We start from the raw sequence: 14293 nt of genomic DNA, 5'->3' as shown, positions 1-14293 counted from the left end.
ATAAAAAGAAAGGCAAACAGGCTGCTCTATCATACAACAGCCTCCCTGCTTTGAATTGCATCCACAGCATCATCCAAACTCAGATGCCAAAATGCAGCCCTAGTGTAAGTGGATACAACTAGCAATAATTTCAATGAGAGTTGACACTGATTACACTAAGATTCAATTCGGGCCCCCGAGATTTCATAGTGGTGTACGTCACACTCAGTTTGCAAATGCACTTAATGTTAAATTGGCACAAGTCTCATTACTGGGACACTTATATCCATTTTTCTACGTTATACCCGAGGTGTAACTTACACTATAATTTATTTCATTGTTGAATTTGGTCCCGTATTTGCATTTATATCAACGAGAGTAATATCACAAGAGATCAAACTGGAAAAATAAAAGTAGGGGTACTGGCCCAACTCTGCCCACTTGAAATGGCATGGGGAGGTGTCAGCCACAGTCCACTGTGCAGCTCTCCACGTCAGCTATGGCATACAAAGCACTGCCGCGTGAGTTTGGCATGTCTGGGGTTGGCAACGCTGCTTAACCTCCCTCCCAGACTACAAATCCCATGATGCAACGCGTCACCTCGCTCCCGGCTGTGCATAGGACTGCTGGGAATCGTTATTGCGCACTGCATGCTGGGACTTGTAGTCTCCATCCGGAAAACCGCATTGTGTCCCTCTTTGCGCGGGTGATGGGTTTTGTTGTTCCGTTCGTCTCGCCCTAGGGCTGTGCCGTGCCATGGAAGGCTGCCGGGTGTCCTGGCAACAGAGCCTGGGCAGCCCTTTTCCTGCTGTCCCTGAAGCAGGGAGTAGGGGAGGCAGCAGCTGCTGCTAGGTGTGCAGTGCACCCTCCCCACTGCTGCAGCCACCTCAGCCCTCTCCTCCCCTGCCTCCCCCTTTCACCAGCCTGTGGATAAACAAAAGGAGGATACTGTCTCCACCCTGCTCCTTGCCTGTGTCTCACAGCTCTCCATGCAGAGGGGGCACATTTAGGGTGTTAGGGCAGGAGAGGTAGACACACACACACAGACTGCAAGAGGAATGATGCTTGAATCCATCCGTGTCACTGGTGAGTATTACTATTCTTTATTATCATGATTACCATTAGCTTTCAATCCTTCCTTTCCCATCCTGTTCCTGCAGTTGCCAACTACCGCAGGGAAGCAACAGTTTAAGCAGGTAAAGTGATAAAAATGGCATAAAATATCCTCTCTCCCTATTAAATTATTAAATAAATGATAATATTTAGTTTCTGATGTGCCTTCCGTCCCCTGATGAAGTTGGGATGCTGCACTGTTATAATGTTTATAATTAATAACAAGCACATTGGAATAAAGCAATAGTAAAACCAAACAAACCCGAAATTAAATACTAAATTACTCATAATTTTGTGGCCATCTCTCACCTGCTGATATATGTTCTACGGAACAGCCTTGCAAAAATATAAACATTTCTTAGCAACATCAATTAAAATGATATCAAAACAGAAGAAACCTGTAAAATGGCAACCAAATAAAATACTAAATGATCTCACTTAGTTTATAAACCCCTCACTTCCTGGGTGTTCAGTGACAAGGTGACTTGGGGTGCTGCAGACCTAAACAATGTAAAAAGTTAATGAGAAAAGGAAGAGAACAAAGGAGGAAATGTAAAAATCAAATAAAACACTAAACAAGAATGCTAATAATTTTGTTTATGAGGCACCCTTCATTCCTATAAAGTTGTAGAATTAAAATGTAACTGCAGCATTTTAATGAAAACATAAGAGAGGTAATAAAAGAAACAAATAAAGCATTAAATAATAATAGTAAAAATTATTGACAATTATTTCTTCAGTATCTTTCTGATCCCTTTGCGACTAATATGCTTAGAGAACTGTGCAAACAGTTACCATATAAAACATCAATAATAGAGAAAGCAGCATAGACTATAAATACCAATTAAAAAACTACTACATAATAAATGCATTGTATAGGAATAAATATATGCACAGTACTGTATAAAATTACTTTTAAACTACAGGGATATCCCATTAACTTCCTGCAATTTGAAACTAATTGTGTTTTGTTTTTCCCTGTACAATTTCTTTGTTAAAAGATAGTCATTTTGTACATCATTTCTTAAAGTGCTTCTGGCCAATACAACCCGCCACTGGGAAACCTGTCCAGCAATGAGGGGGCATGATGGAGTTGATTGTAAGTGCACTGTCACAAGACATTGTTATGCTCATTATTAGGATTGCTTTTAATTAGCATTAACCTGAGTAGCTTTATAGGCTTTTTAAATGTGTATGACTTCAGATTGGTAGTGGCACTGTCAGTTGAGGGATGGTGAAAATATCAGTACTTGTGGAAGTTAAAGGAATAGAAATAAGGATTAGAGAGAATAGATGAAGTCTCCCCTAGAAATGTACAGTAATAATAATCATTTAAAATTATAGTTAACCATGAAGGTATCACTTTTGGGTTCTGATTCTGCTACTGAATCTGAATAATATCATAAATGATCTGGAAAAATGGATAAAAAGTGAGGTGACAAAGTTTGCAGATGATATAAAATTACTCAAGATTTCAGTCAGCTTTGAACTTAACGAAGAGTTAAAAGGAATCTCATAAAACTGGGTGACTGTGCAAGAAAATGAGAGATGAAATTCAGTGTCGATAAATGCAAAGCAGTGCACATAGAAAACATAATCCAAATGACGGGGTCTAAATTAGCTGTTACCACTCAAGAAAGAGATCTTGGAGTCACTGTGGGTTGTTCTCTGAAAACTTCTGCATAATGTGCAGCAGCAGTCACAACAGCTAACAGAATGTTAAGAACCATTAGGAAAGGGATAGATGATACGACAGAATACATCATAATGCCACTATATAAATCCATGGTACACTCACACCCTGAATACTGGGTGCAGTTCTGAGCACCAGTCTCCAAAAAGATATATTAGAATAGGAGAAAGTACAGAGAAGGGAAACAAATATGATTACAGGAGTGGAACAGCCTCCATATGGGGAGAAATAAAAAAGTTTGGGACTGTTCATCTTAGGCCTGGTCTACGCTACAGGTTTATCTCAAATTTAGCAGCGTTAAACCGAATTAACCCTGCACCCATCCACACAACAAAGCCATTTATTAAGATATAAAGGGCTCTTAATATCGATATGTGTACTCCTCCCTTACGAGGGGAGTAGAGCTAAAATCAGTATTGCCATTTTGAATTAGGGTTAGTGTAGCCGCAATTCAGTGGTATTGGCCTCCTGGAGCTATCCCACAGTGCACCATTGTGACCGCTCTGGACAGCAGTCTGAACTCGGATGCACTGGCCAGTAAACAGGAAAAGCCCCATGAACTTTTGAATTTCATTTCCTGTTTGCCCAGCGTGGTGACCATGCAGTCCCAGAATCAAAAAAGAGCTCAAGCATGGACCGTATGGGAGATACTGAATCTGATCTCTGTATGGGGAGATGAATCTGTTCTATCAGAACTTCGTTCCAATAGACGAAATGCCAAAACATTTGAAAAAATCTTCAAGGCTATGATGGACAGAGGCCACAACAGGGACTCAACACAGTTCTGCGTGAAACTTAAGGAGCTGAGACAAGCGTACCAGAAAGCCAAAGAATCAAATGGACGCTCACAGAGGGTGGGGCAACTGACGACTGTAGCTATCCCACAGTTCCTGCACTCTCCGAAAACCATTTGAATTCTTGGCTGAGCTCCCAAAGCCTGAAGGGTCGAAAACATTGTCACTGGTGGTTCAGGGTATATGTCGTCAGCCTCCCTCCCCCTTCCGTGAAAGCAAAGGGAAAAAAATCGTTTATCTCCTTTTTTCACTGTCACCATATGTCTACTGGCAGCATCCCTTTCCCTTCCCTTCCCTTGTGGATGGCAGACGATACAGCAGGACTGGTATCCGTCATTGTCGTCCCGTGAGTGCTCCTGGCTGGCCTCGGTGAGGTCGGCCGGGGGACCTGGGCAAAAATGGGAATGACTCCAGGTCATTCTGTTCTTTAAGTTTTGTCTAATGGAGATTCACTCCTGCCTGGAATATCATGGCAGCTGGAGGCTGCCCTCCTCTCCCTCCTTTGTTTTCTGCTTGCAGAGGCAATAAAGTCAGTGTTATTTCTTATTCATGCATTCTTTATTACTTCATCACACAAATGGGGGGATAACTGCCACGGTAGCCCAGGAGAGGTGGGGCAGGAGGGAAGCAACGGATGGCATTGTTGCAGGGGCATCCCCTAGAATGGCATGAAGCTCATCATTTCTGCGGGATGTCTGAGGCTCTGACCCAGAGCATCCATTTGCCTCTCTGGTTCTTCAGTAGGCTTGCCTGATATTCTAGGTAGGACTGACTCTCCATTAGACAAAACTTAAAGAAGAGAATGACCTGGGGAGTCATTCCCATTTTTGTCCACGCGCCCCCGACCGACCTCACCAAGGCTGGCCAGGAGCACCCATGACAGCAGCAGATGGTACAGTATGACTGGTAACCGTCATTGTCAACTTGCAAAGCAGCAGACGGTACAGTAGAGCTGGTAACTGTCTTTGCTAACTTGCAAAGGCAAGGGGATCCTACTGTGTAGTGCTGCAGCACCACGTCTGTTAGCAACATCCAGTAGACATACGGTGACAAAAAAGGTGAAAAAAGGCTGAACGGGCTCCATGGTTGCTGTGCTATGGCGTCTGCATGGGCAATCCAGGGAAAAGGGTGCAAAATGATTGTCTGCCGTTGCTTTCATGGAGGGAGGATTGACTGATGACATTTACCCATAACCACCCACGACAAATTTTTTGCCCCATCAGGCATTGGTATCTCAACCCAGAATTCCAATGGGCGGAGGAGACTGTGGGAACTATGGGATAGCTATGGAATAGCTACCCATAGTGCAACGCTCCGGAAGTCGACGCTAGCCTCGGTACATGGACGCACACCGCTGAATTAATATGGTTAGTGTGGCCACGTGCACTCGACTTTATACAATCTGTTTCCAAAAATCGGTTTCGGTAAAATCAGAATAATCCTGTAGTGTAGACATATCCTTAGAAAAGAGATCATTAAGGGAGTATACATAGAGGTCTATAAACTCAGGAATGGTGTGGAGAAAGTGAATAAGGAAGCGTTATTTACCCTTTCACACATAACAAGTATCAGGGGTCTCCCAATGAAATTAATAGGCCAGTAGGTTTAAAACAAACAAAAGAAAATACTTCATACAACACACAGTCAACCTGTGGAACTCATTGCCAAGGGATGTTGTCAAGGCCAAAAGTATATATGAGTTCAAAAAAGAGCTAGATAAGTTCATGGAGGATAGGTCCATCAATGGTTATTAGCCAAGATTTCAGGGATACAATTTGATTCTCTGGGTGTCAGTAAGATGGGTCTGAACAACACTAGATAAATTGTCCTATTCTGTTCATTTCTGCTGAAGCATCTGGCACTGGCCACTAATGCTGGACCAGATGGACCACTGGTCTTACCCAAAGTGGTCATTCTTATGAAACTCTGTGCTTCAATGGAACCCAGCTGAAGCCACTGGGCTGAAACTTACCCTTGCAGCTAAATTTATAGTTTTAATATAAAAAATACACTTTGAATAGCAGATATTAGGTTGCAGGATATAAATGTAAAGTAGAATTTTTAAAGAATCTTACAACCAGCATTGACTTCTAAAATTTAATTTTGCAGGCATTTTGTAACACAGAGTAGACCCTGTAGATAGGCAATTATCTGTTTTAATGTATGAGCTATTGTGATGGCATGAAAATTAGCCATTATGCATGCTCAGTGGAATTACTTTTTATTGAGCTTACTGACAAGCTGTACAATTAAAAACTATTTTCAGTCAATGGCACAGCTGGTCACACTGCCTATATGGCTCAGGTTTCCCAACACTTTCCATTGTAAGACCCACATTGTGAGCCTCTGGAAAAATCTCACTTCACACAGCTAGAGACTTAGCAGACACGAGAATGTCTTGGACACTTGTAAAGTTGTGTAAAAATGCTAAGTATCTGAAAAATGTGGTTCTAGGTGTCTCAGATTGTGCACCCAAAATTAGTGGACATTTGACAATTTTGGCTTTAACTTTGCTGTGCTACAGTTCCCCAGCTGTAAACTGGGGATAGTACCACCATCTAATCTCACAGTAGTACTATGAAGAGAAATTCATTAATGTCTGTAAGCACCCGGATACTATCATTGTGAGAGCACTACAGAAATGCCTAGGAGCAAATTGATAATTTGGTATTACGTGCAGGGTTAGGATGGTGTGCATTAAATAATTCCTGAGGCTTATTGAATGAGTGTAAAAAGAAATATTGCCTAAATACACATAATTATACATATAATTCCCATTAATAAAGAGTGTATCATAATGCAGATGCACACGGAGGCTGAATTAAGGTTGCACAGGCATCTTTTGAGTCCTTTACTTTGCAACCCAATTGTTCTTCTAACATAGTCCCCCCCCATGTCAGATGTACTATATATGCCCCTATACATGTGAAGTCTCTGTAGATTGTAAATTCTTCAGGTAGGCATCATGGACCAGCTTCATCACCAGGACAGGGAATAAGTGGAGGTGACTGAAGGCTAGCCTATTCATGGTCAACCAGAGTCCTGCATAGGATGACCAGATGAGAGGGAGAAAATATCGGGACACAATGGGACAGGGGGGCCCCCGGCGGAGCAAAAAAAAAAGCCAGTGCTGCCAGTAGAGCAGCCAGAGAGAGGGAAAAAAAAAAAAAAGCCGAGTGCTGGTGGCGGAGCAGCGAGGGGGGAAAACAAAAAAAGCCGAGTGCTGCCAGCGGAGCAGCGAAGGGAAAAAAAAAAAAAGAAGGGCGAGTGCTGCCGGCGGAGCAGCAAAATAAATAAATAAATAAATAAATAAGGTGAGTGCTGCCGGCGGAACGAAATATCGGGACAAATTTCGTCCCTACCAAAGATCAGTCAGGATGTGGGATAAACACCTAAATATCGGGATGGTCCCGATTTTATCGGGACATTTGGTCCTGCACGGACCCCGTGTAGATCAGGGCAGCCTAGAAGGCCACCTTAAGATATGTCCCTGTTTCAGCAGCATCGTAAGCTTTTGCTTTGATACAGAATCACCAGAATGCGGATCTGCCTTAGCCATACTCACCCAATACATCGCTGTTCCACCTCAGAATGCTCCCTATCGTGGGGGGCACCAGGTCACTTTGCATAGGGTTCCCCAGTACTGGGACTGTTCCCCAGAGAGGCCTTATACTTGCCCTAGGGCAGTGACTCACATCCTGTGTCTTCATATGTGCGTTTACAGAGCCAAACACTGTTTATTGCACACATCCTTAGATCAGTCTCCCCCTTGCTTACTGCAGAGACTGGTTGCTACTGCAATGTAACTTATAAATATTGAGTCAGCTGGAATATGTTTATCATTATAAAAAAAGGATGGCCAGACAGGATTTTTTTTGTTGTCACTGTGCTGCAAACCTTGGTCACTGAGCACCACAGTGAAAGAAGTGTTTAGGAGTCAGAAGCTGAGGCTTCAAAAGCACTGGCCTCTGTCATTTGAGCTAAATAAGAATATGGTGCACATACACATTTATGATATTGCATAGTCATCAGAATTTTGATTCTGCAGCCCTCTGCACAAACAATGCACATTAGCTTGAGTCTTCAATAAAGTCAGAGCATGTACCATCTATTAAATGTTCATGACAAATACTGAATAGTTTACAAGTTTAAAAATACCCCCAAAAACAAAACTGCAAATTTATGGGATGAGTCAGAGGGAGGACATCAGTCCTGAAGAAATTAGTGAGATATCTTCCCTACAACTTTCCATTTTAGATTTTTGCTACTTTATTATTTTGTACATGCTGTAAACTACTTGGCCTTTCTGCAAAGTAGACCGCCAAACACATGATGTTATTGTGTATGGTTGCTGTTATTGAATAGAAAAAAAAATCATATTAGGGTAACTTATTGAGAGTTATGCTCTAAAATGACAGTCACAAGATTAAAAAATCACGGCTATATCTTTACCTTCCCACAATTAAACACACAGGACAGTAGGCTGGGGAAAAAATCTTTCTGAGGACCTCCGTGCAAAGATTTCCCCCCGCCCCCAATCAATACAGTGAGTGGGACAGAATTTGCCCCTTATGTAGCAAAGACCACTGTCCCTGTGTGACATGCAGCCTAATTCCACAGGGGATCATTACACAAACTAAAAACTATTTCCCCATGCTAACTTTCCCCCTACTGTTACTCACACCATCTTGTCAACTGTTTGAAATTGGCCATCTTGATTATCACTACAAAAGCTTTTTTTTTCCTGCTGATAATAGCCCACCTTAATTGATTGGCATCTGATGAACTGGGTTTTAGCTCACAAAAGCTTATGCCCAAATAAAGTTGGTAGTCCCTAAGGTGCCACAAGTGCTCCTTGTTCTTTTTAATGTAATAAATGATGCTATTAACATGCCAGTTTCAAGATGTTGAAAGCAAATAATTTCAGTACAAAATTATATGAAATTTAAATCTATATTAATCATTTCTAATAACCTCCAACAAATGTTTGCTGCCACTGTGTTTCTACATGATCTGAAGCTAGGTATAGGTTAAAATAAATGCAGTTTATAAATGCAAAATATATGTTAACGCAACATTTTGATGAGGTTCCACATACATAAATAACAAAAGGCAGAATTATGGCTCCCACAACAACCACAACTCATCCCCAGTCTTGGGTCTGAGTCTCCTTTTGTAGTGGGATAAATCACATGTAACTCCACTTAAGTAAATGGAGCTATAGGAGTATAACCCATTGTAAAAGAAATCAGAATCAAGTCCTGTATATTTTCTATTGCTGTACACTACATGGTGTTGATTTTCATGCTGTTCTATGAACCTTCAGTGTGCCTGAGCTGTAGCTGCTGTAGAAATCCTGACGATTTCCTGACTTTTGTGTGTTAAGAACTTAGCCATAATATTGCAGAAAGTATTTCACATTTAATTGCAGGTTGGTTATAAAAGCAGGAAAAGGGGAATAAGGAGAAAACTACCCAGTCAATGTACAAGTTAATCCACAGGTGTTAGGAAGGAACTGCACAATTGGGTAGGGCCTCAGTGTTCGCGGCTGCTGTGTGTTGCAGAGGGGAGCAAAAAACATGGAGAAAGCCAAACTGGGATAATGTGGTGTTAAGAGACTCTAATGGTTTTTTGTCAGAGGTATTATGTTTTTGTGATACAGTTTAGTTGCTGGGTATTGTGCAGTGGCATCAACTGAAAGAACCTGTGTGTATATCACATAGTTTTGGAGAGGTCATCAGAGCTGCCCAGAGTCTGGAACAGATGCTGTTTTTAATTTTATTTTGTTGTATAAATTGAAGTAAATAAAATAAAGTCAGGAAATTCATAATTATACTTCTGAGAACAGTTGTAACTTGGTTCCCTTGCACGTAGACGGTAGGCATAAAAGTTGGCACCATGTACAGTAATGTGATATACAGTATGCTATCAACTCATCACTTATGTGTGATGGAGCCAATCTATGGGAGTTTTAATCTTAGTATTAGCAGTTTTGTATTTAAAACAGGCAACCTCTTGTGGATTCTGTTTTATAGAACTGGTTTTCTTAGAAGCCAACACATTTTTTGATTGGATAAAGCTATTTGTTGGTAGGCTGTAGTTGGATTTAAAACAATGTACACCTGTACCCCAATATAACACTGTTCTCGGGAGCCAAAAAATCTTACTTTGTTATAGGTGAAATTGCATTCTATCGACCTTGCTTTGATCTGCTGGAGTGTGTAGCCCCCTTGGAGTGCGGCTTTACTGCGTTATATCCGAATTCGTGTTATATCAGGTCGCGTTATATCGGGTTAGAGGTGTAGTATAACCCTTCACCACATAAATTCCTATAACACGTGAATATACTTCAGCAACCATCTTTCTTTTATACTTTTTTTATATATTGCAAATCCTGATTTGTTTTTATATGGTTTCAAAGAGAAGTAGAGAAGGTCCTGTAGTTGTAAATTAGATAACGCATACCAGTGAAATGGATTGTCATACATCATTTTATTTTGTTTATTCAAGGCCAGGTCATCAAGCTAGTAGAAATTCATAGGAGGGTGTTACCACGTTTTGCTTTTCTAAGTTACTCTCTTTACTAAATATTTCAAAATTAAAAAAAAACAACCCACCACCACCACCACCACCACAACCCCAACAATTGGCTGGAATGGTTTTACATTTTCAAGGATCTCTGCAACACAGAGCTAGAGAAGCATTTTACTTTCACATGAAAGCCAAGATTAGCTTTGTTTTTATTGGGCTTTCTGCCTTAGGCTTTGTGGTCCCCAAAGGCAACCTCAGTGTGCACATCTATCACATACAAGGTGAAATTCATCCCTGTGCAGAGTATCAGCTTATGGCCTATGCGCCACTTATGGCCCCTTCAATCCTATTTTGAGTACTTAAGTGGAACTTAAATGGTGCAGAGGCCTAGAAACAGATTTCCATGAGTGCTCAGCACCCCCATTTGGGGCTAGGTTTTCAAACACCTAACTGAAATGGTGAGATTTCAAAAGTACTCAGCACCAGGTTGTTCCTATTGAGAGCAAAGAGAAAAATGCTGGGTTTTGAAAATCGGGCCACTTTGTGTAGGTGCCTGAACAGGAATGGAGCTGCTTTGGAATATTCTGCCACTGGTGCTGGTCTCTGCCCCGGGGGGAATTTCACTCACAATTACAGGCTTTTTAATGCATGAAGGCATTTGTGTGTACATATGCAGTAATTAAGCAGCTAATTACTATATGTGCATAACAAGTGAGTGATTTTGTGTATATCAAATTAGAGGCCACATTGATGCTGCATGAAAACTTGCCTGTAGGGCACACTATTAAAAGGTATTTTCAAGTATTTCAGAACATTTCAGTGAAAAAACCAACTAGTTTTAGCAATCTCATCTGATAAAGGTCAAGCAGACCAAAGAGGTTGATTTCTTGAGTGGCTTTGGTGCAGTTGTAGCGCTAAGACATTGCTTCTAGTAAACTTGATTTGCCAGCTCATGGCCCTACTGCTATTGGGAAAACAGATCTGTAAGACTTACCTTGGTTAACGAAGTGAAAACATATTAAATCAAATAGAACTTGGCCATTTTGGAGTTCAGCCCAAATCAGTCGGGGTTGTGTCACCACCTGCCATTTAGCCCAGGGTGCCCTTGTCCTGTGCAACTTTCATTCAGACCCCGATAGCAACAGCCTGATTACAACACAGTCACCTCACCCTGGCTCCCACCAGCCTACTTACTCCTTGCAGGGTGACACTAACAGCCTTTCCAGCCCTGGGTTTCCCCCATACCATCTCCTCTTTTGTGCTCAGCCCCTCTCACTGTAGCACTGTCACCACCTGCGCTGTAGCCTGGGCTGAAGCTATTGTGCTATAAATGGGCTGCTGGTATCAGGGTTCTGAGCAACAGCTAAACACAGAGGCACCCAGGGCTACAGGGCATGCAGGAACACAACTCCCTACTGGCCTGGATTGAACCCCAAAGTATCACAGCCATATGCTACATATAATTTTTTAAACCAAAAATTCACACTGATCTCAATAGTAATTCTGCAATTATATCAAATGAACTCCCGGTGTAGTCTATGCTATGTCGACAGGAGGGCTTCTCTCGTCTACATAGCTACCACCTCTCAGGGAGGTGGAGTACCTACATGGATGGGGGAAGCTCTCCCATCATCACAGGTAGTATCTTCTCTAAACGCTACAGCAGCACTGTAAGTGTAGACAAGATCTCAAAATCAAATAGGGGAGGAGGCTCCCAGTCCTTCCTAGCAATCAAGAAGGTGGAAAGGAGGGTTGCCACTTTTTAAATCATTGGTAACTGGAGCCCCAAAGCTCTGCCCCATCTCTTCCCCCAAGGCCATGTTCTTGCTCTGCTTCTTCCTTGCAAGGCCTTGCCCCCGATCTGCCTCTTCCCTCAAGGCACCGCCCATGCTCAGCATCTTCCTCCCAGGCCCTGCCCCCATCACTCACTCCTCTTCCCTTCACTTGCTGGATCATCTGAAAGAGCCTGCCTACAGGTAGGAGGCAGCTCCGGCTTAGCAGGGGCTAGTGTGGGTTAATGACCCAGCGCCTTCCCCCCACTCCACGGTAACTGGATTTTTCATTCAGGTGCCATTTAGGGTTGCCAGGTCTCCTTTTCGACCGGACTGTCCTGTCAAAAATTGGACACCTGGCAACCCTAAATGGCACTCAAACACAGAAGCCAAAAATCAGACTGTTCTGGGTAAGACCTGGATGGGTGGCAGCCCTAATGGAAGGTTCCCTATTAGCAGTCAGGAAAAGGAAGAGGGATATCTTTAATGGTGTATATATAAACTGTGCACTTAAAAGGGACGCCATCAAACTGTGGAAAAAATCATTGTCTAAATTTATTTGGCCGATTTTGCTACTTGTAGCTCTTAGGATTACTAAAAATGAAAACAAAAATTAGAGGAAAATAACATTAGTTTATTCACTTGTGCATTTGACAGCAATGTGTCAAATCACTTTCATTGTTTCCCTGTCAGTTTTTCCTGTTAATTGTGTGGGTGTCATGCAGTAATAGAGGAGGGATTTATTTATTTTTAAATGTGGTTTTAACAATTGGCAGAAGGATTTGGGGGGTGGTATAGGACCTGCAACTAAAAAGTATACTAGATTTCAAGTGGACAGTTTTCCTTTAAGATCTGATACTACCTTGAATGGAAAAACTCCTGTTGCAATGCATTGGAGTTGGGAGCATATGGGTCAAGGACAGTGTTTTGTGCATAGCTTGTACATTTTTGCTTGCACGCCTAATGGTACAGCTCACACAAAATATAGAGCAAATATTGCTGTGTACCATGTTCTCAGTCAGTCTAACAGATCTGCAAAACTGACTTTTCTGATATTTGCTGCAGTGAAGGACATTTCAGGCCCAAATGACATTCTACCTCTTGGATGGAGCAACTGAAGTGTGTCAGCCTCTGTAGATGTAGAGGCATTAGGCAGAAGATAAGATTATTGCACCTGAGTCTCCTCTCATCTACCTCAGAGATTTCAGTTGAGCTACTCTGGTATGTCTACACTACAGGATTATTCCGATTTTATAGAAACTGTTTTTTTTAAAACAGATTGTATAAAGTCGAATGCACGCGGCCATACTAAGCACATTAATTCGGCGGTGTGCGTCCATGTACCAAGGCTAGCGTAGATTTCCTGAGCGTTGCACTGTGGGTAGGTATCCCATAGTTCCCGCAGTCTCCCCCGCCCATTGGAATTCTGGGTTGAGATCCCAATGCCTGATGGGGCAAAAAACATTACCGCTGGTGCTTCTGGATACAGCCTCACCCCTCCCTCCGTGAAAGCAGCAGCAGACAACCGTTTCGCACCTTTTTTCCTGGGTGAACTGTGCAGATGCCATTCCATGGTAAGCATGGACCCTGCTGAGTTCAAGACAGCAATCATGGACGTTTTGAACACCTCGCGCATTCTCGTGCAGTCAATGCTGAACCAGGACTGTAAAGCCAGGCGAGGAGGCGGTGGCTACGGCAGAGTGGCGACGAGAGTGATGAGTACATGGACACAGAATTCTGTCAAACTGCGGGCCCCTGCGCTTTGGAGATCCTGCTGGTAATGGGGCAGGTTCTAGCCATTGAACGCTGATTTTGGGCCCGGGAAACAAGAACAGACTGGTGGGACCGCATAGTGTTGCGGGTGTGGGACGATTCCCAGTGGCTGCGAAACTTTCGCATGCATAAGGGCACTTTCATGGAACTTTGTGACTTGCTTTCCCCTGCCCTGAAGCGCCAGAATACAAAGATGAGAGCAGCCCTCACAGTTGAGAAGCGAGTGGCAATAGCCCTCTGGAAGCTTGCAACGCCAGACAGCTACCGGTCAGTCGGGAATCAATTTGGAGTGGGCAAATCTACTCGCTGTGATGCAAGTAGCCAAAGAAATCACTAAGCTGCTGCTATGAAAGGTTGTGACCCTGGGAAATGTGCAGGTCATAGTGGATGGCTTTGCTGCAATGGGATTCCCTAACTGTGGTGGGGCGATAGAAGGAACCCATATCTCTATCTTGGCACTGGAGCACCCGGGCACCCACTACAAAAAATGCAAGGGGTACTTTTCAATGGTGCTGCAAGCACTGATGGATCACAAGGGACGTTTCACCAACATCCATGTGGGATGGCCGGGAAGGGTTCATGATGCTCGCATCTTCAGGAACACTACTCTGTTTAAATGGCTGCAGCAAGGGAATTAC

General features: G+C 42.7%; 1 protein-coding gene across 3 annotated transcripts in view; it reads left to right on the top strand.

Moving 5' to 3' along the window:
• The first annotated feature begins 660 nt into the window (after positions 1 to 660).
• MATCAP2 (microtubule associated tyrosine carboxypeptidase 2) overlaps positions 661 to 14293 on the top strand; it is a 60124-nt gene continuing 46491 nt past the window's right edge. For all 3 annotated transcript variants that reach the window (XM_050937736.1, XM_050937735.1, XM_050937734.1), the window contains exon 1: positions 661 to 1065. Coding sequence is in view for 2 of the 3 variants with exons in the window: in XM_050937735.1 (XP_050793692.1) it covers positions 1038 to 1065 (28 nt within the window). In the remaining variant the exon portion in view is untranslated. The remainder of the gene's footprint in view (positions 1066 to 14293) is intronic.

Source organism: Gopherus flavomarginatus, chromosome 2 (genome assembly GCF_025201925.1).
Source record: "Gopherus flavomarginatus isolate rGopFla2 chromosome 2, rGopFla2.mat.asm, whole genome shotgun sequence".
NCBI classification, from domain to species: Eukaryota; Metazoa; Chordata; order Testudines; family Testudinidae; genus Gopherus; species Gopherus flavomarginatus.
The sequence above is the reverse complement of the archived record's forward strand: the minus strand, read 5'-3'. Positions and strand labels throughout refer to the sequence as shown.